Source organism: Lagopus muta, chromosome 4 (assembly GCF_023343835.1).
Source record: "Lagopus muta isolate bLagMut1 chromosome 4, bLagMut1 primary, whole genome shotgun sequence".
Taxonomy (NCBI): Eukaryota; Metazoa; Chordata; class Aves; order Galliformes; family Phasianidae; genus Lagopus; species Lagopus muta.
In genome coordinates this window covers 68,625,060-68,647,237 of record NC_064436.1, presented here as the reverse complement: position 1 = coordinate 68,647,237, position 22,178 = coordinate 68,625,060, and the positions used below count along the sequence as shown (strand labels likewise).

The 22,178-nt window shown below is 48.7% G+C and overlaps 2 protein-coding genes across 7 annotated transcripts in view; one reads left to right on the top strand and one right to left on the bottom strand.

The window, feature by feature from the left end:
• The window catches only part of PTPRA (protein tyrosine phosphatase receptor type A), a 553,533-nt gene that overhangs the window by 394,622 nt on the left and 136,733 nt on the right, over positions 1-22,178 (bottom strand). The window lies entirely within an intron of this gene.
• The window catches only part of LZTS3 (leucine zipper tumor suppressor family member 3), a 41,319-nt gene that overhangs the window by 10,530 nt on the left and 8,611 nt on the right, over positions 1-22,178 (top strand). For 3 of the 6 annotated variants that reach the window (XM_048943636.1, XM_048943637.1, XM_048943638.1), the window contains exons 2-3: positions 16,984-17,472; positions 19,054-19,884. In XM_048943636.1, coding sequence (XP_048799593.1) covers positions 17,023-17,472; positions 19,054-19,884 — 1,281 coding nt within the window. In that variant the 5' untranslated portion in view covers positions 16,984-17,022. Of the gene's footprint in view, positions 1-7,480; positions 8,412-8,628; positions 12,416-16,983; positions 17,473-19,053; positions 19,885-22,178 lie in introns of those variants that run through there. The other 3 variants (XM_048943640.1, XM_048943635.1, XM_048943639.1) reach the window with 3 other exon arrangements.

Genomic DNA, 22,178 nt, shown 5'->3' with positions numbered 1-22,178 from the left:
TACATCTGGTGTTGTAGCAGCAGATCCCGCGGCAGCTGCTGTCAGCAGCACAGGTGAGATGAACGGCGTGGGATTGCTGTTGTCTGCTCACAGCCCAGGCAAATTAATAAGGATGTTGTGCTGGAAGGAATTCCGCCCCAAAGATAGGAAGTGCAAGCTTTCAACACATGCCAGGCTCCTCTGGAACGTGTTTCACAAGAGCTTCCCAGCTTACCTGCAGGTCTGAAGCATCCTGCTGCCCCATGCTGAGAACCAAAGCCTCAGGAGTCCTGGGAGCTGGTGAGGGCCTAGCCCCAAGCAGTATTTCCCCTTTGCACATCTTGGTTCTCTCCTAGCACATAGCACAAAGCACTAGGTAAAAAAATAAATGGTTCAGGAGGAGGTCTATGTATGAGGCTCTATGAAATCATCACTGTCAGGAGGAATAATCCTCATAATGCAAGAATAAGGACTCTCAAATAATCATTTAGAGGTTTCTTGCTCTTTGCGTTTGCCATCAAAGGGCATCAGTGGAGGATGCATTTTGGTGCCTGGCGTTGAGGCAGGAGCAGAGGCGTCTGGGACCTGATCATGGTGCAGCTCAGGGTGGTCACAAAGTGGTACACAGGGGAGATAGGGACAGGAGGACATCATCTGAGATGGGAATGGGACATTAAGATGGACATGGAAGGGGTATGGCTTCTCCGTAAGGAACAGGTTGGGACTCTTCAGCTTGGAAAAGCAATGGCTAAGGTGGGACTCTGGGCTCAGTGGTGTTAGTCCAACAAGGCTGAGGGTGAGCAGGGCTGGATGGGTACAGCACAGTCATTCCTGAAAGCAGTGCTGGGGTGGAGACAGTGCTCCAGAAACTGGGTGTCGTGTTCTCCCAGTAGCACAAGTAATGTTGGCAGCTCAGAGTGCAGCATCCCAAGGAGTGTTTGCTTAGCAGGTTATCTACACAGTTAATTTACTCCTCGTGAAACCATAGGAAGCATTTTCTCATGGTTGTAAATAACCTAACTTTGCTTTTGCACAAAGTGAAGCGAAAAAGAAATAGGAGTGGGGTTAGACCATGAGGGCAATGCAAGCTGGCTTTTCTTCATGTAGGTATGGGAACAAAACACAATGTGATGGCATGCATGGAGTACCTCAAACACCACTGATCCACTGGTTATTTATTCAGTGATGCAGGGCTTTATGTCTCCATTAGATCTGGCCCTTATGACAGCTCTGTTGAGCTTGGTAGTCCTTCTCTTCCTTCATCCCTCATGTAGGGGGGTTGGAGCTTGATGATCCTTGAGGTCCCTTCCAACTCAAGCCATTCTGTGATTCTCCGAGTCTTCCAGATGGAAGATAGTGAAAAGGAGAAATGGGGACAAAACCCATCCTAAGAGCCCAGGGTAGAGATGAGTTTTCTGCAGCTGATGATGGTGTTGGGAATGCAATTGGCTTAGAGAAATGTGCCATCTTGCTGGAGGAGCCTCTTTGGCATGATTTCATAGAATGGCCTGGATTGAAAAGGACTGCAATGATCATCTAGTTTGGACAAATCTGTTGCATTTGCAACAGGGCTGATGGTATTTCCCAGTGCTCTCAACCCATTTATTGGCAAATGGAAAGCAAGGAGGAAACCAGAACTGTAGATGAACTGTGTTTCATTGGTCCTCTTTCCTTGGCCCAAAGCTTTCAGCTGTGTCCATCGTGCTGTTGGATCCAGAGAGAAGAGAATTGTCATGTGCTGTTTCTGGCTCCTTTTCATCCAAATGCTGCACAAGCAAGACAAAGCACATGAGAAAGACTACATCAAACCAAGTCATTTGCAAGCCCTGTAATGATTTCAAAGCCTCATTTTCCTTTTGCAGAGGATCTGGAGGGAAGGGAGAAGTGTTCAAAGCCCGAATCTTGTTGTGAAGTCCAAAGCTAGGCGAGCAGAAGTGTTTGTTTAATGAATCTGTGCAGACACCTCAGGAACCCATGAGAGCAACACCTCCCTGCAAATCAGGTCATTTTCTTAGCAAGTGAGAAGTGGCTTCCCAAGTTTTGTAGCACAGGGGTAGAAATCAGAGACCATTTGAAGGATTGAAAACCAAGGCCCTGGCTTTGCCTTTCTGTCCCACCAGGGTCCCCATCATCCTAGTTGGCACTGAGAGAGGTGGCTAAAATATTTTACCATCCCATTCACAAGGATGACACTCATTGCATCCCTTTCCATGGGGAGCTGGGTCAGCTGCCACACTTAACTCCAAAAACTCTCCTAGCTGGTGAAAAAAGATGGAATAGTCAACGTAAACAAAATAATAAAACCCCTGGCACATATCTTGTGAGGTCTAATTATAGGATATGGAAGCTAACGTGATGATATTTTCTTTGGATGTGTGGTGTAGATGTAATTACTTCTCCACAGATGATGCGAGATGTCCTTATGTAATCTGATGTTATTATTATGCAATTATGGAAATTTTCCTTCTCTGGCCCATCTATGGCTTTCTTCTCAACACCTTTTTTTTCTTTCACTTTAAAGTCTCTATGGATTATTCAGAAAGCAATGGGTGAATCAGTCAGGCAAGCAGTATGTAAGCAGAAGGGCAGTATGGTGGAAGCTTTGCTTGCTCCAAAGGATCTTTCTTGCTGTTTTTTTTTATTAGTAGGTGATAGGAAGGGGAGCAGGGAGTGGAGACAAAACTGGTGGTTTCCAGTTAGAACCATAGAATTATTAAGATTGGAAAAGAAAAAAATGGAGTCCAACAGTCATCCCATCCCCACCATCCCCTAACCACGTGTCCCCGTATCCGACCTCTCCTGGTGCAACTTAAGGCCGTTACTGGAGAGACTGGTTTCCAGTCATGGTTCAGTGCCAGCCACTGCACAGGAATTTGTGTTTAGGGCAGGGAATCCCCACATTGCTCTGAGTACAAAGAAGCCATCTATGGGGAAGCCAATAGCTGAGGGATGTTTGTTACACTCGTGTCATTCATTAACTGTAAACTAACTCCTGCCAGAGCCCATTGCTGTCAGGCACATCAGTCATGGATGTAGATGGCATTTCAACTCCCACTCACCTTCAGACGAATCCTTCTCTGTGATCTGTACCTGGATCCTCAGGAACTAGAAAGAAAGCGTACACCTCAGGGCAGGCACACCAGCTTGGGGCCACTGAGATGCTCCAGGCTGCCTGCACCTCCAGCAGATCCCACTGTTCCTGCTCCTGCTGAAGCCCAGAGAGGCTTTGCTGAGGATTTAGCCTTTCTCCTCCCTTGTGATGCCAAAAAAAGTGCCATCCATCCTCATCCGAGGGGGCTGCCTCCAATCCCTGAATCCCAATGTGGATAGAAACAGCCCTTTTAAACAGGATGCATGCTGACCTGCTCGTTCCATTGGAAAGCTAGCTCTTCTGGTGGCAATTTGTTTTGCTCCAATTAATTTTTACCGGAGTTGACCTCCTGATTTGGGACTATGAATGGGCCTGGGCACTCTCTAGGAGGTTTGCTTCCTTTCTTCTGGATAAGCACTCAGGGCCGGATGCTTAGACAAGCTTCTCCAGCCTAAAAATCAGCTGGGAGAGCTACTAACCCCAACTTTCTCCAGGCATATTGACTCCTCTTTTTGGAGACTTTGTCACTGTCTCCTGATCCTGGGGTAGCTCCACCAAAGCATGAAGAAAGAGAAGGGAAAAAGGATAGCATTGCTTGCCTACACCATTTCTTCAGCTCAAAAGATGAGAACCTTGTCCAGCTTTTATGTGGTTCTAGCTCCCATGAGAGAAACAGGAGCTCTCTTCCCAGGCAAAGGACGTGTGGTGTGAAGGGCTAGTGAAAAGAAAACCCTCCAGTTTTTCCTCTCATTAGCTAAAGGAAGGAAGGTGACCATTTAAAGTGCATTTCTTCTTGCCTAAGAGCAGCTACGATTAGCAGGCACGAGTGGGAGTGCCATATGGCCAGGGACAGGCATCACATGCTCCCCCACACAGCTCAGACTGACCTACATAGCATGGCCAAGCCACCATGCTGAAGCATCACAGCACACACACCAGGCTTTCATCATCTGCAGCTGGAGTTGCAGGAGCTGTGATTTACGGGAAGGCCTGGGCTATGCACCAGCTCCAGGCTTGCCAGCACTGCATAAGCTTGTCTGCTCAGTGTGGAGCCAACACAGCCCTCTCAGGAAGAGACAGCTTATACCAGCAGGGCTGCTTTGCCAGAATAGGAAACCATCTCTCTGGACAACAGGAACCAGAGTCTTTTGGCTTGTTCTCGTTGCCTCAAGCTGAGCAAGCAGATGCTGTCATGGGTTGGAGACAGAAAGCACCCCCCTTGCAACAAATGGCACCAACCCAGCTCTGCAGTGATCAGGACCCCCCCACCAGTCCTCCACGGTGACTTGGAGAGGGTCCCCTCCAATCCACACTTCTGGGGCAGTATGGAAGTGCCTCAATTTTATTTATTGAGCACGATCAAATTCCCTCAGCGTTTTAGCTTTCAGACCGGTGCAGGGATGACATCTCAGGGGTTAGACTTGGTGATTCTTGTGGTTCCCTTCTGGCTCAGGATATTCTGTGATTTTTATAGTGGGGAATATCTTAGAATCACAAGGTTGGAAGCGACCTTTAAGATCATCTAGTCCAAATCTTCAAACAACAGCCACAGATTCAAGGCAGCTTACAACAAGGTACATCAAGACATGAAGCTGCGAACGCTCAAGGAGAGGTAATGGCCTCAAGTTCTGCCATGGGAGGTTCTGGTTGGATATTAGGAAAGATTTGTTATCCAAAAGAGTGGTCAGGCACTGGCACAGCTGCCCAGGGAGGTGGTGAGTCACCATCCCTGGAGGTGTTCCAGAACCCTAAGGATGTGGTACTGAGGGACAGTGAGCGTGGTGAGAATGGGTTGGGGTTGGACTTGGTGATCTTAGAGATCTTTCCCATCTTTAATGATTCTGTGATCCTATAAAACCCCTCCACAAGCTGTAGCCCTGCTGTAGCTCACCCCAAGGGGTGATTTGGAGTTACAGCATGAGATTGACCTTCTGGATGTAGACTGTTGGACGCCATTCACTTACTTTGTTGGATGCTATCTGCTTACTTTTGCCATTCATTGCAGGGGTGTTGGACTAGATGACCTTTAAGTGTCCCTTCCAACTCAAACGATTCTGTGATTCTACAACAAGTGGAGTTGGCTCCCAGCTGAGGGCTGGAACTGAATTTAAGCTGTAGTGATGCTGGCTGGAAAACTCTGGAGATTTACAACCCTGCCCCACAGTCAGGGCAGGGTGCCCATTTGGGAGGTTTGGGGTTTTGATCTCCTCGAGACTTTGAAAGTGATTACTCCTGTAAATAAAGGAGTCTAAGGATGGCTCTAGCCTACATCAGGGTGTTTTGACTGAGCATTTCTTTAAGGAAGAAATCCCAATGCGGGGAGCCAGGCGTCTGCTCCCATTTCCATCTCTCCCCAAGCACATTGATGCTTTCTGCCCACAAACCCCAGGGGAAAATCCCAACCCGGTGACGTTCCTTGCTGCTGACATTTTTGCTCCTGCTCTGATCGGAGCAGAAAACACTTAACCACTTTTATAGCCACAGTTCGGGGACCTCAAAGCTTAGAGATCTTGAACCGAAATGGCTCCAGCAGGAGTGAGATCACCCCGCCAGGGAGCTGCTCAGAGCCACTGCTGCAAGAGAAAGGAAAAGGGAAACAAAGGATCCAAGGAACAAAGCGTTTGGTTTTGAGTCGAGTTTATTTTTCTTTGCCTCAAGAGGAAGAAAAGGCATTGAAAAGAAAAAGAGGGGGGGGAGGGTTGGGGGGTAAAGCGGTATTTTTTCTTTCTGAAAACTGAATTTTATTCAAGAGAAGGAGAGGGCATTGGAAAAGAAAACAACACACACCCTATTTCATTGAAGAGAAGGAAAAAAAAAAAAGGGAGAGAGAAAAACACCAGAACATTTCCATAGAAATAATTCTCAAACAAGAGAATTTCTCTGCAGAAGAGAAAAAATGAATAGGAGTCCCTGGGGTCCCATCTGATAGCAGTCAGTCCAGGAGATTCATTGAGCGGGGAAAGGAGATCTGCTTCTTTCCTTTTGCCCTTCTTCTTCCTTTCTTTCTGTTTTTGAACAACTACAGGTGCTCTTTCTGTTGTGGCTCCCACCCCAAATCTGCAAACCCCTCTAATTTTAACCTCTTCTGCACTGCTAGATGCTTTGCAGCCTTGTGCATGGTGGAAATCCATGCTGTTCTTGGCATGGGCGTCCAGAGTTCCAGGATGAACTCTGGGGTTTTGGTGGGTGTTCAAAGTATCTTCCCCCAGGAAGACACAGTCCATCATTGCTGGGTAGGCAGGTGGGTAACTCCTAACCCCTAACACAAGGCTGAAAGTTGTCCCTGCTGATGAGCTCTGCAGAATGCTAATTAGAGTTCAAGCTGAGTTGTTAATTAGGGTGCAATCTGTGCTGATAACCATGATCTGGTTGAATTTAAACAGCATTTAAAAGCGCATTGGCAGACTCGTGGTCTGACCCGTGGCAGAGAAGGGTGGTCACTACCTGGAACTGACCATAGCTGCCCAAAAAGGGCAGTGTAGATCCAGATAAAACCTAAAATCGAAGAGGCTTGGTGGTTATATCCTTTGGGGACTGGAAAACGTGATGGTGTAGATGCAACTGGACGTGCAAGAACCCCTGCAAGATAGAATACTGTGAGCTGGGGGTCTCTGATGTCTCTCAGGCTGTGCAGAGGCTTTGGTGGAGGTGGTCCTGGTGGATGGGAGGTTCAACACTCATTGTCCTTGGTTAGAAATGGGAATTTAGGGTTCAGAAGCTTATGGCTTGTCTGAGAGTGCCGGGAGCATGGGTCGTGGTGGAGATCCTGGTGTTCTCCACAGCCTCCTCCACTGTGATTTATTCATCTTCAGGAAGTGCTTAGGTATAGCAAAGCTCCCAAAGAAAGAATGAGCATAACCTCAAGCAACATCAACCTGCACAACCCCAGCTGTTCTCCCTGGGGTGGGAAAGGCTTTTTTCCAGTATTTCTATTTCCAAGGTGCAAGCCATGAATCCTGCTGGTGGGGGTCTTCTAGTAAAGCCCAAAGCAGCCACTGCCTCTTGGGAATCCCCCACTTCTGAAGTCAAGGGGCAAAATTAAGAGCTTGAGGCTCTGTAGGAATCTATTTCTGCATGATTTACACCTTCTCCATGCACCCCAGCAGCGTGTGTTGCTGTAGTTTAAATACACATGTAGCCCATATTAGGTTATTGTTAGCATTATTGCTATTTTACCACTCTTGCAGCAATTAGCATGTGGTGGGCGATGCTGTGTTTGCAAGGCTGCAACCAACAGCTCCTTTGACACGCAGCCATCCTGCTGACAGCAAATTCCCTTGAGCAAGTAAGTCCAAATTAACGGCAGCTTTGTGTGGCTGTGTAACTACAAATAATCCCACATGAGTGCTGGGGGCTGGTTGGCCCCCCAGGAGAAGTTTGATTGCTCTTTGGCCACAGCTGAGAGCTCTTTCTGCCTGGGCTTGAGGCCACTTTGTGCAAGTTGATTGGTTGGCAGCCAAGCCTGGATGCTTAGAGCATCCCACGTAGAGCATTGCCCATAGAGCATCCCACACTGAGCATCCCACTTACAGCACCTCCCCTATCCGTGTGCACAGGGAAACCTCTCCAACCTATTTGTCCAAATGGCCTAAAGGAAGCCAGAACCTGCCACAATTATGGACAGATGGGCAGCGTGACCGCTTACTGCTCGCTTCCATGGGAGACAGCAACTGCCCCTTCCATTTCCTCTGTGCTGAAATGTGAAAAGTGCAAATGGGCTGCAGGGATCATATCCCACCATCAGTAAGGGTTTTTTTTTTTCTGTTTTCAATTATTGTTTTAATTGATACGTGGCTTTATCAGAGATTTTGGGGTTGAGGTAGGGCAGCGTTGGCACAGAGAAAACACAGCCAGAATCCGCCTCCTCCGTGCCTGTCAGTGAGATGTAAAATATGAATTAACCCAAATCTTTGCATGCGTTGTAAGATATAAAATATGAATTAACCCAAATTTTGAAGAGCTGAGACTGTCTCAAAGCTATTGGGCTGGAATCTCTCTCCCAGGGCTAATAGTAGTGGGTCCGGCACCTGAAATGTCGCACATCCCTTTGTGCTGTGAGAACCCCCAGCACCTTTCCATGACAGATGCAGAGATGCTGGATGGTCTCTGGGTGCCTCCCTCCTCCTCACACTGTTGGCCTCTGGGTGCAAAGATGCAAAGAAAGAGTTAAGGCACGGCACAGGGCTGGCGGAGGCCAATCAGGCAGAGCAAAGTGCGGGCGCGTTGTTTACGCCAGGTAGGATTTGGGAGTTTTTCCTGGGGGTGCTGAGCAGGTGGATGATGAGCAGACAGCCCACAGCAGGACGGGGAATGCGGGAGGACAGAGCACTGGGTGCACCAGGTAAACCCCAAAGAGTTGGGGGAGGTTTTTTTTGGGGGGGGGAGGGGGTTTGTTTCCTTCTCCCTCTTGCAGCAGCTTTTGGGGTCTTTGTTAGAGCTTGGAGTGGCACCGGGGTGGGACGTGCTTTGTCCCCAAGCTGTGTGTGGTGGGATGTAAGCTGTGGGCTGCTCTGGGGGGAAATGCTATCCCCTCCCCCTCCCGCCATGCATGCTCATCTTGGATCTAGCTGGCATCCACCAGCACCTTGCTCCCCTTCGTTCTGGGGATGCAGTATCCCCACATCTCAGTGTGGTGTATCAGTTGTTGGGGGGCTCCCAGCTCAAAATGTGAGCACAGTTTCTCCCAGCAGCACGAGGCAGCTGCTCCACGCCCTTGAAATTCCTGTGAGTGAGTTAATTATAAATCACAGCCAGGCCCATGGTGATGGAATCCGGCTGGCACAGGGCTGGTTCACAGCCAACCCTGGCCCAATGGGGCACCCCATGGTCCTTCCCCTCTGAATTTTGCTTGGATGCCCAGGAGATCCCATGGGGGGTCAAGGAGTGGGGATGATCGGGAGATGCTGCAGGTGGAGGAGGGTGGCCCAAAGGCACATGGGTCCCCATTGGGGTCTTCCAAGCACAGGTTGCCCTCATTGGAAGGGAGCTTGAAAACCTCCAGATGGAGACTGCAAAACCTGTAGCAACCCCACAGCACGTCTGGATGTGATCCTGGGCAAGCGGCTCCTGAGCAGAGGGTTGGATATAACGTCCCACTGATCTGTTGCAGCACAGGTTTCAGTTTGCATTGCAGTGATTTCCCTCCTGCCACTTCCTGATGGCAGCAGAGTGTGTACCTTCAGCACAGCGATGAGCTGGGGGAAAACTGATAGCAAAGCGGGAGGATTAGCTGGAGAAGGTGGAGCAGGCTGCACTATTCAGGCTTTGTGAGGAAGAACAATAGGGCCTTTATTGGGGAAGGGAGGTGGTGGGGTTGGCATGCTGGGGATAAGTTGGTGTACAGTGTCCCTTAGGCAGCTGGGGGGACAGCATGTAGGGGTGTGGGATGGAACAAGTTGGTTCCCAAAGTGTCCCTCGGACAACTGGAAGGACAGGGAACTGAGATGTGGGATGTGGGATGGGACAGGCTGGTATCCAGTGCTAACCCTTGGCTAGCTTGGGGAAAAAGGACATGACATGGGACAGGTTGGAACTCAGAGCATCTCTTGGCCAACTAAGGGGATAGGGAACTTGGCCATGGGATGTGGGATGGGGCATTTTGGTACCTGATGTGTCCCTTGGCCAGTTGTCGTGACAGGGAAGTAAGACATGGAGCATGGGATCTGATATTCGACAACCCAGCATGTCCCCTGGCTGGCTGAGGGATAAGATACTGGGACATGGGATGGGACACACTGGTATCTAGTGTGTCTCTTGGCTGGCTGGGGCACAAGGAACTGGGAGGGGATATTTTGGTACCTACTGTGTCCTTTGGCTAGATGTAGGGAGAGAGAACTAGGACATGGGACATGGGATGGGACAGGCTTGTATCCCATATGTCCTTGGCCAACTGAAGAGATAAATATGATATGGGATGGGGCATGTTCCTTGGCCAGCTGGCAAGATGAAGAATCTGGGACATGAGGGATGAGAGAGTTTGGTACCCATTGCATCCCCTGTGGTGGGACTCTTGGGACACCCAGCTGAGGCCCTTTGTAGCTGAGAACAGACAGCATCCCATGCTGGGAATGTCCCACACTGGGCACTGCCACCCGCTCCTGACCTCAGCAGAGGGATGGATGGGGATGGAGGAAGCCACCATCTGTGGGCTCCCCCTTGGCAGCAGTGCAGCTCTCCCTGAATTGCTGCCTGGGTCTTTTCATCTCATCTCTTTTGTTTCAGGCTTATTATGTAAATAGCTGATGCAGCCCCTGTAATGAGAAAGTAGTTTCCCAGAATACAAAAGGCTGTAATTATCTCATTAGCAGGCAGAAAGGAAAAGGAAGCGTTTCTGAGCCACTTGCTTTTATTTCCCACAGAAGCTCAAGAAAGTGCAGCCCCCAAGGGTGACCTCAGTGTCCCATCTCCTGCCACCCTGACTTCATGCACAGAGAGGCACAGTGGGTCCTGATGTCTCCTACCCAGCCACATCCTGGGGGCTGATGGCTTCTAACTGAGAGCAGTAACTCCAGGACTGCTGTGGGTCCCCTATTCCCCAAAGCAGTATTTCCCAGCAGGATTCCCAAGCTGAGATGATAGTGTAGGTATGGTGCAAATGGCAGAGATGAGTGGCCTGGGGAAAGGAGGAGAGCTCCAGGTCCTTGGAAAGCACAGGGAGTTCTCCTGACGTTGTCTGGATTCTGGCGATGGAAAAAGCTTGTGGGAGGGAAGTCAGCAATTTGCACAGTCCGCAGACAGGTTCACGTCAAGCAGGGCTGTGCTTCTGTGCCATATTTCAGTGGTGGAAGAAAACCTGGCAGCCACCAAGTCAGGAGAGGGGAGAAGGAGTTGGGGGAGGTGCAGAAACAATGATTTGAGGGATGGAAAGAATGCCTGGGAGCGAGCAGTTGAGAAACCTCATTCTGTTTTCCTCTTCAAAGTGAGGCAATTTGAGAAGGGTGAAGGAGAAGAGGAGATGCTGACATGCTGGAGCCAGATCAGAGCAGAGCAGAGGTGTCCCTGCTTCTTGCATGCACTCATGTGGGCATGGTGGTAGAAATGGTGGAGTCACCATCCCTGGAGGTGTTCAGGAAACATGGAGATGTGACACTGAGGGACGTGGTTTAGTGGGCATGATGAGGACGGGTTAACAAGTTGGACTAGATGAACTTATTGGTCTTAATGATTCTATGATTGGCCTGCTTTGGGCCCAGCATGGCCATAAGAAGGTAGCACATGAGCAGCAGTAACAAAGAAAACCTTGCTGGAGAAATGAGGCAAGTCCATCCAACCTCTGCAGCAATCCTCCATGCAGGGACAGGAGGTGGGCTCCCATCTCATTACTGCTTCTGGAGGTGTTTCCTGGGGATGCAGGGTGTCCATACCAACCCCAGCAGCAACCTTTGAGGTTGTGGTGCTTTTCTGAGACTCAGGCTCAAACACCAGGTTGGATATGAGGAAAAAATTCTTCTCAGAAGGAGTGGTGAGGTATTAGAAAAGGCTGCCCAAGGAGGTGGTGGAGTCAGCATTGCTGGAGGTGTTCAAGGAAAGGGTAGATGTTGCACTAAAGTGACATGACTGGGTGGCTGAACTAGATTATCTTACTGATCTTTCAAACCTCAATGATTCTATGGGCTTCCAAGGAGGTTCTTGCCCAGCCTAACTGCAGGTTTTGCGTTTCAGTGCTGGTTCTCCTCCAGGGCTTGTTAACCTCCAAACACAGGTGGTTTTGCTCCCTACAGTCTGCTGTCATCCCACAGCTAGCCTATTAGTGGTCTTCCCTTCTTCATCCATGCATCTTTCTGTAAGAAGCTGATATGATCACAGCACTTTCCTTTCAAACTGTGACACTTTTCCTATCCCGCTCCATCACCTTGGACCAAGGTGACTCAAGGCCAGGTTGGATGGTGCTTTGGGCAGCCTGGTCTAGTGGAAGGCATTCCTGCCCATGGCAGCTGGAGCCAGATGGTTTATTAAGATCCCTTCCGACCCAAACCATTCCACTGTTCTAAGAATTGCTGTTCTCCAGACACCTCTCTGGCACCAGTGCCAACAAACTGGAAAACCAACAGAGCCCTAGGCACTGTGCAGGTGTAGGTCCTACAGAAACGAGTGTTTATGCCCTTCCACTGATTGCGTGCTCATTAAAACCCAAGCAAACCAACTTGACAGCTGAAGGTCGTGGGCACACCTGTTACGAGGTGCATGGGGGGGGGATTTTTGACCTTTGGGTGCCTTTGCAGGAGGAGGAAAGTGGGAACCACACGTGAGCATTCCAATGCACTGCATTGCTCTCAGGCTGTTTGCTGTCGCCTGCCCTGCCTGCGAGCAGCGATTGATTTCCCTCCCACGTGGCACAGTGCCTAGGTATGTCTCCCAAAGGCCTTTGTTACTAGAGTGTTAACAATTAACCTGCTCAGGCAGAAATGGAGCCAGGCCTTCATAATCTAGGCTTAGTTAACTATTCAGCTGCTTATCGGAGAGCAGTTTTTCTTCTGCTTAACTGGAAGGCGTTTGCTAACTCGTTTGGATAAGGCAAAGTGTGAAGGCAGTGGAGCTGTAGCCCAGGAATCTATGAAAACTATGCTAAGAGGCAGCCGTGAAGGACTCACCCACCGCATGCAAGAGGAAGGAAATCTCACCTCAGGTTTTCTGCATTAGATGCAAAATTGTCACTGTGCACAAGGCATGGCTGCTCAGGGAAAGTCTGCATAACCCTGCAGTGAGATGGAACGAGCAACTCATGCAATATGGAGAAGGGTGTGGAAAGAGAGGGAACCTGCTTGGACCCATGGACATGTGGTGTTGGGAAGATGCCTGCAAGCATCGATCCAGGCAGACAAAGAAACTCTTTTCAGCTTTTTTGAACACGCAGATGCTTGGAAGTGGGGCAATTAGATCAGGAATTGTTCTGGAATGGTTTGGTTCTCCTCCTGCAGAAAGTCTGTTTCTTTGGGTTAGCTGTTGCCAAGGGGCTTTGGGGAGCCATGGGCAGAGCAAGGGCTGAGGGGTGGCTCTTAGGTGGCTGCAGCTGCAATGGGCATTGGGATGGTGGGATAGAACAGGTGTGCTCTCCAGGGCCCAGTGAGGACAAGAAGGCAGCCCTGGTGCTCCCAAGGTGATTCCTGCAGATCCACTTCCACCCTACTTGCATGGCTTGGGGAATCTCTTCACCACCCAGCCATGCTAAGTGGGGACTTTCCTCTCCAAAACAATGGTGATGCACTGGCACAGCTGCCCAGGGAGTGGTGGAGTCACCGACCCTGGAGGTGTTCCAGAACCGTGGAGATATGGCACTGAGGGACGTGGGCATGGTGGGTTTGGATTTGGTGATCCTAGAGGTCTTCTCCAACTTTCATGATGCTTCTCATTCCTTCATCAACTAAAGAAAGAACTTGGGAGCAAAAAAACCTTCTCAAGGTTTGCTGCTTGGTTTGTGCCAAGGAGATCTGGGTTGTGCAGAGCTAACTGGGTTAAGGTAACCAAGCAGTTTTCACAGGCTCCCCAGGGGTGGGTGAAAGTCAAAGCTCTTTGCAGAGAAAAAAATAGAATAGCTTGGGAGGCCACGCTAGATGGGCTGTAGCCCTGCCAAAAAGCAGACGCCGGCCTGATGCTCCATCTTTAATTTGCTAATGCAGTGTAAGAACAGCTGCGTCTCCAGAGAGCCAGCACAGCCCCAGTTCTGCATCAGCTTTACAGGTGCTGGAGGGCAGAGTGGGAATTTTCCAGTCCCGAGGTCCCACCATGGATGGAGCAGCAGGACAGATGTCTGCATTGTTTGCTACCTCATCTCGTCCGCCTCACGCTTTAATTAGACTGGTTGTGTTTAATGAGGCTTCCTAGGGAGCACAGGACCGTAAATCTAATGAAATCTGGGGGTTCATAAATACTGTGGCTGCTGTTGCACAGTGTGCTGAGGTCCTTGGGGATGAGCACAGGGTGAAAAGCTCTGCAGGACCACGAAAGAAGAAATCAGACGTGGAGGCAGCGAGCCACAGCCCCAGCTCAGCTCTGGCTGGTTCTTTCATTGGGAATTATCCATAAACCCAATTTTAGTTAGCATTCCCATGGCACCCATCCCTCACCCCAGCCATGCTCAAAACCTGATTTCACAGTTCAGTTAAGGGGTGAGCAAGGCAAAAACTGGCTAAGAATTGGTGCTGGCCAAAAGAAACAAAAGTTCCCCCCCAGATCCTCCCCCACCCCCCAAAAAATCCCTTTTTGGCAAAGAAAGCTGTAATGCTGGGGATCTGTTGGCACTTCTGGAATCTCCTTGAAAACATATTTGAAATGCTTGCCCGTATGCTCTGCTTATCAGCTCCTGGGTTTACAGTAAACATAAGCTAATAGCCAGTTTTTTGGTGGTTTTTTTTTTTCTCAGAATATTTTCTTGGATTCTTTCCAGTTAAAAGGGAAGGGGGGGGGGGGGGAAGAAATCATGCAAAAAAAAAGTTCTATTTGCAGAGACTGCCTCTGTGACACAGCTTTGATCCCATGCCGTGAGACAGCAGCTGAAGCATCTGCCCTTGGGTCGCTGGGGCTGAACAGGAATGTCAGCACAATGTCTCAGTGTTGTAAGGATGTGATCCTAAGCGAAAGCCTCTTGATGTGAAAACCATTCCCTGGGATCCTTGGGGTCTCTGAGGGCTGAGAAAGGCTGTGATGAGGACCACTGATGGTGGAGCTGATAAGTCACCTTCCTCTATGGTGGCCTAAAGGTCACTGTCATCTCTCTGTCCAGACCGAAGCTCCTTCCTGAGAGAAGAACATTTCTCTTTTCTAGCTCACACTGCTTGCTTTTGTGCTGGCTTTTCTGTTTTGTTTTGAAGAATCAGACTTTCCAATGATCTCATCCTGCCCTCAGAATCACAGCACGGTTTGGGTTGGAGGGGATCTTAAAGCCCAATCAGTTCCAACCCCTGCCATGAGCAGGGCCACCTCCTGCCAGACCAGGAGCCCAAAGCTCCATCCTGACCTTGAGCCACATCCATGGACAGAGCAGAAATCAGCACAAGTGTGTAAACGTAAATGTGTTCTGTTATAAATAACTGCCTCTCGTAGCAATCTCTCTGATTGCAGTGTTGGATGGAGATACTAAGAATCAATCAGGGGATCACGCAGAAAGCATCAGTGCCAGACCAGTGTTGCAGGGTGGATTTTGGATGTCCTTTCAGTATGGAGAAGGTTACACCACCAGCCGCATCCTGTTATGGACAGGTGGACACACCTGGTGTGTCTCAGCTCACAGAGGCTCCTTCAGGTCCACTCAGGACTCGAGCTTGGCTTTCCAACCCACCTGGCACAACTTTCTCTCCCTTCCCTATTTTGGCCCAGAGGGGCTCTGCATCATTTCCCTTCAGCACCATGGTGCCAGCCCCACCTTACTCAGACCACGTTTCATGGCAGTTTTCTTTAAGGTCAGGGCTCTGGAGACATAGAGGAGGCTACAAGCAGTAACCCAGAAGGAAGTCTGTAGAAATGCAATGACAAGCAGCACAGACTCATGATTTTTTCCATTATTAGTACAAGTTTCCCATTATTAGTATAAATACCAATATTACATCAGAGCTGAGCTCTACAGCTAAGTAAGCTCTCCAAAGAAATAAGCTCAGCTCTTCTGCTGGAGCTGGGGAAGAGCTGACTTAACAACTCCACCTCAAAAAGAAGGGAAACCCCACTGAAATACCCTCCTGATCTCCCTTTCCTGCCAGCCCTGCCTAAGCCTCCCTATCACCAATGTTCTATCCAAAGGGCAATACTTTCTCAGTGTCTTTTTCATCCAGAGGGAAACCTGCATCCCCCACTGCTCCTAAGTCTTGCTTTAGTACCCATCCTGGCAGGATGATTCACCTTGGAAATTCTGAAATTGAGAGCTTGAAGGCTTGGTTCAGCTGTGCCCAGTGTGAATTGAAACACCTGAAGGCATCAGAGACCTCTGCACGGGCTGGTAGATCAAAGATGGGACTCCAGATAGACTAAAGCCCTTCTGGAGCAGCACTGGGAAGAGCATGCAGACCCTACAAGGCAAGTTAGAAATGAGAAGTGCATTGGTTTTCACAAAATATAGAGACTGTAGGATTCATTACAATCATCCAAACTTAGCAATGTGACTTCTCCCTCCCCTTGCAACGTATCAGGTAACAGGATCCTGCATCAAAGGTACAGTGTAATAAGATTTGGTGTCAGATTCTTCATTATCTAATAAGGCAATCAAAAAAGGTTTGTTGTGAGCCTTTATTTCTTGAAATGGGGTAAGACCCAATGCAGAGTAGATCCTGAAGGCTGGGTGCAAGAGTGCACGGACAGCTTTATTTTCAGAAGGGATTTTCAAGAAGAGGCCTGAATTTTTTTGGAAGTGATAAATTGTATTCCTACAAGACTTGTCTGGGCATCAATAGCTCTAGACCTTGATCCCCTCAGTTGTTAGCAAGTTCAACACTAATGCAACCACCACTATTTGGGGAATTTCCCTAAAATACAGATGTTTCAGGTGTTTCCCCAAAACACAGATGTTCACAGAGCTTGGATGTCTTTGAAGCCAGGGCTGAAATCACAGGGCTGGGGTTTCAGGTGGTGATAGAGCTTGGGGACAGTATCCAGTCGTGTGAAGGCTGGTTCCAATGGAAGAGGAAAAGAAATAGGTGTTATGGGACTGCAACTAGGTCAAAACAACCATTTATCAGCATGTTATCTCCCTTGTTTTGGTCAGTCCAAGGCACAGACTGAGCGCTGCTCCTCTTAGGAGGGTTGAAGGTCACAGAAAGGAGGGCAGCCCCATCATCTGCTGCATGCCACACGCTGAGCTGTGACAGCTCCTGCCCTTGTGCCACCCAGCCCATGGATCTGCTCATCTCTGCATGATGCCGATCTACAAAAGGGTATGGAGGCAAAAAGGCATCTCTTTAAAATTCCTCCGCTTTTCCTCCTTCTTCCAGTGCCACTGACCTGTGCCTCCACCTCACCTGTGAGCTGCCATGGCCACGCTAGAGACGCTGCCAGTTCTTAGTGACCCAACGTACCCCAATCCAGAGCACTTCCACGGGTTTGTTCCTCGGCCATCCCAAAACACCTCCCGGAGCATCATGGGGAGCGTGGGGAGCGGAGTGGCCAACGACCAGGAGTTTGCCATGAAGAGCGTGGGGACCCGAACGCAGAGCAGCGGCCGGCAGATGGAGGGGTCACGCAATGGGTTCTCCACAAGGGAGATCTCCAACCGCTACTCCGGCGAGGAGAAGACGTACAAGTCAGAGAAGGTCTCCAATTCCCTCTACATCAACGGCGACCTGCGTAAGAGCGAGAAGGTGAAGATGGACATCTGTGGGAATGTGACCACCAACAACGAGAAGAACATGCCACCTCCTCCCCAGTACCGAGAGCCCAGTAACCCACCAAAGATATTGCCAATCTCCGGCAAACTAGACCAGGTGAGAACTCCTGCCTCCTGGAGCAGTGTGCTGGTTGTGGCTTGGCTCTAAAAGCACAACCCAGGCAATGGAGTAATCCTGACAATTAGTCTTAGTTCTTACTATGTAGATGGCGCAGTTTTTATTTACAGTTAATGCAATACTATTTTCGTGGGGCTGAGCAAAGGAGAATGCTAGTTCTGGAGGGATCCAAGAGCATGATAACAACTCTTTCACAGCTAAGCTTCCAGTTCTTTGAATTATTTAACCCACCTCAGTTACTGTGCCTATCTCTCCTACTGACAGAAGGGAGAGCCGGAGCTGCTTCAATTTCCAGTCAGCCCAGCATCAGTCAAATTCTTATTCTGGGGCCATTTACAAACCATCTTCTACAGCCCACTGCCACAGAAAGGTCTTACTTGAATGAAGCTGTGTGTATCTGTTCAAAATCTGGTGAGGGGCAATCTGATGAGGCTTGTAAACTACCTCTGCAAACATTATTCCCTGTCCAAGCACAGTCCTCATGGCTCATATCAGCTTAGAGGATGCCCAGAGCCCAGATGTTTTATGCAGCCTGCTGCTCTGCTCCAGCAGATCCTATAATTTGTGTCCTGGGGAGGCTGCCAGAAGCAGTGTCGTTTCTGCAGCGTTTGGTGGCCTTGTCTCGTGGGCCATTAACCTGATGCCTCCCATAGTCCATCTCAATCCCACGTGACAGATGCCAGATTTTTGGTCTCCAGCCTTGCCTGCTCACCAGGACTCGTTTTGTTTCTTCTGCAAGGCATTTTCAAATACGAGGCTGGTTCCTCTGGGCTAATTTTCACCTGCAGCCCAACCCACAGTAGGGGAGACTCAATCCTATTTTGAGGAAAATTTTATTTCTGTAGGTGCACTCATGGGGAGAGGAATGTGCAAGACTTCAGAGGTTCTAAAATCCTCTGTAAATCCTTTGCAGCTGCAATCCATTTTCCCTCCAGCGTTGTGTCTGTTCACAGGAAACAAAAAAATTAAATCAGGAGCAGCTTCAGCACGTTACTTGCCCAGCATCACTATGATGGGGCTGTAGATCCCACCTGCTCCTGCCCAGTGCATGAAGGATATGATATCCATGTAGAGGAGAGCCGACTGCCATGTGCTTCTAGAGCAGGACAGCTGTTCATCCATGGGGTTAATTCAGTTTTCAGCAGAAGAAAAATGCACCTTCCAATCTAGGTGTCCTTCAGAATGTAATCTGCCAAAATCGAAGTTGTTTTGATCAGGTCTGGTAAGCAGGTGGCAGCTGTTCTTTTAGCAAAGAGCAACCAATGGTAAGAGGACCAGTGGGGTATTCTGGGAAAAAATCATGCAGACTTGGGACAGGTTCAAGCTCTTTTGTCACTTGGGCCAAGGAAGATGAAGTGTTAATTTATGAGTGGCCGACTCCTCAGGTTTCACATGTTAAATCCCAAATGACCCGGGGTGTGTTAAGGCTGAGAAATGTTGAACCAGCTAGCTGGAGTGGCCTCAGCTCTGCCAGACTCAGCCTGTGTTGATGTATCTCTTGTGTGTGTCATTATCAAACGTCCTGCTGTCTTTGATGCGTGATCCTTTTTCCTTTTGCAGAGCAATGAGCCCTTAGTTAGACCCTCAGCCTTTAAACCAGTAGTTCCTAAAAACTTCCATTCCATGCAGAACCTCTGCCCGCCGCAGAGCAACGGGGTGACAGAGAACAGAAAGAGCTTGAACCACGCCAACAGCAATAGCCCATCCGCACCCAAAAGTGGACTCGACAAGAGCAGCCTTAACAGGACTACAAACCAAGTGGGAGGCCTTTCGGATTCGGGCCGTAACTCGTTAACGAGTCTGCCCACGTATGGGACAGGCTACAGCCAGCACGTGGGCCCCATGAGCGCCTCGACCAGCCACATCAACCGCATCGGCACGACCTACACGGACAAGAACATCGTGGGGTACAACGGGATATCTACCTCAGACAGCGGCCGCTCCTCGAGCAAGAGCACCTCGTCGTTCAACAGACTGAACCATCTCAACGAAACGATGCCTTTCCACTCTCCTTCCACCGACGACATCATCCAAGACTTGGAAGACAGGCTGTGGGAGAAGGAGCAGGAGGTGCTCCAGATGAGAAGAAACTTGGACAAGAGCGAGGCAGCCATCTTCCAAGTGTTTGAGGAGAAGCAGAAGATCTGGGAGCGGGAAATGGAGGATCTCAGGCAAAACTACGCCAACAAATTGCAGCAGGTCTCTAAAAAGGCGCAGCGGGCGCAACAGGCCTTGCAGCTCCAGATATTCAAGCTGCAGCAGGAGAAAAAAAAACTCCAGGATGACATGGGGCAACTCCTGCAGCAGCGAGAGGAGCTGGAGAAGAAATTTGTGGCTTTCAAGAAGGAGCAGGCTGAGTTTCTCCCGAAGATTGAAGAGACCAAATGGGAGGTAAGCGTGGTGTTGTAAGAAATCTTGAATGAGGCTTTCATCGATAACCCAAAGTACCTGCATTGGTCCCATGAGCAGCCCAAGACAAGAGCTGTGGGTGAGTGGCCTGTAGATAACAGGAGACACTTTGGCCACCTCTCCGTGTCTGAGCTTCAAACCTACAGTTTTCAATTAAAATAAAATGAGTGCAGTAATTTTTTTGTGTGCATGTCCTGTGCTGGTTAATAATTAGGCTTCACAGTCAGGTCACTGCAATGTGGGAGATTTGAATCCAGTTTCAGTGAATAAAGATTTCTCCATACAGGTATTTGTGCCTCCCAAAATTGGGTTTAAGCCTGTTTTAATTAAATTCTTCTAACACCTGCGTTTGGGCAAAGCTTGAAATGGCTTTTCAAATAAATATTTGATTTCTGTTCTTGCTGAAGATCTAAAGCAAATGAGCTAAGGATGATACTCATAGCCAAGTCGACCTCATGCTTTCCATCGCAGTGCCCTGTTTTCGGTTGCTAATAAGTTGATCTCGTTCAAAAGGCTGAAAGGCAAATTCCTCTTTACATATTTTTTACTTCTGTTTTTATTTTTAGAACATTTTATCAAAACCCATTTGAATAGCCAGTGCTAACACAGTTTGGGTGGTTTTTTTTTTCAGCTTGATCGTGTAAAGAATTTTAATCCTTCCATGGACTGGCTAGAAACTTGAAATTCATTAAGGCTGCAGTGGGGAGGAAAAAAAGAAGTAGCTCTAGAATCATGAAGGCCCTATTCTGCTAATCCTGATGAAAAGTCAGTGGAAGTGGGATTAATTAGGGCTCTGCAACACACTGTTTGGAGATATTCAGCAGAGCTTATTAGAGGCTTGCTCTAAAATTTCTGCAAGTTACATGCAGGACAAGCAAGGCTGCCTTGTCCAACATGGTGCCTCCTTTGACCAGGTGCTCTGCCCAGGTTTTGTGTGTCTTCCAATTAAGTTAGGTCTGGAAAGCTTCCTGATTCTGCACTGGTAAAACCACCAAATGATTTTTGATTATTTGCTGCTCTAGTTCAGTCTGCAGCAGCTAACCCAGTGATAGAGATGCAAAGAGATGCGATTCAGCTGATGGATCTTGACACCTAAAATTTGTAGACACCTATTCTCATTGACTGAGATACACTCCAGACTCCACAGACTGTATTGCCTAAATTTCCCCAGCACGCAACTAAAGACCAAAATTTAAGTGTTTTAATCTGTTAGTTGCTTCTTATCCAAGCTGTTCTTCATCACGTATTTCTCTGCCTTTTGGGAAAAGCTAGCCCACGGAGAGCACTTCCAGTAAACCCACGATTGGGATTGTGCACTTTTTTAGCTGAGCATTAACTGTGTCACTGTAACTACGGCTAAACCAGCGTGATGTTGTTCTGCATCTGCTGCAGAGAAACACTGGGGTGGATGTGAGTACTCAGATTTATGTCTTTGAGCTCCAGAAAAAGCTGGTATCTGCAGGAACTGACTGTGGGTATGTATCCTAGCTCTTCAGCTGCTGACAATGGGCCATCCGGATTGCTAAGCTTAAAGGCTTTGCTCAGTATTATGCACCAGAGTAGTTTTCTACAGCTGAGAAAAACTAAGGTTGCAATGAAGGCAGTGGAGGAGCATCCTTCCCAACAGGAATGGTTCTTGCAGATGCTGATAAATGGAGAAAAGGACAAATATGTCACGTGTGACAAGAGACAGGGGCTTCAGGAAGGCAGGACATCCAGTCCTGGAGGTGGCTACCAAGTCTGTTTTTAATTATGTTCATCCTCTCTGATCACTGCTAGTCCCTTCATGCTGCTTCCCTGCCCAGGTTCCTGTCAGCACAGATTTTCTCTGCAATCATCCAGAGATAGATCTGCTAATACAAAGACATGGAAACCCCCAAGTCCATGGGAAAATAAGGGTTTGGTCATTTTTATAGATCCCTTTCAACACTTTTGTGGACATTTGCTGGATTAAGCAGAACTAGAGATGTGTCATGTAATAACTGTGCCATCTACACAGCACATACACACACCACAGCAGGGGTATTTCCACTAGGTGTTTGCATGGGACTTCTGTTCCTAACCACATGGATGAGACTGGAGGCAGTCAGGATGAAACCTGTGCTTGATAGCCCCAGTTCAGCAAGAGTGAGCTGCATCTCTCACCTTGATCTTTAGCAGGGAGGGCTGTCACTCTTCATGCACTAACCCAAAGGAATTAAATAGCTACCAGTCCCTGGATTGCCCCCAGTGCAGTGAACACTAAAAGTCAACTGGGTTCTTTAGGAACCTTTGGG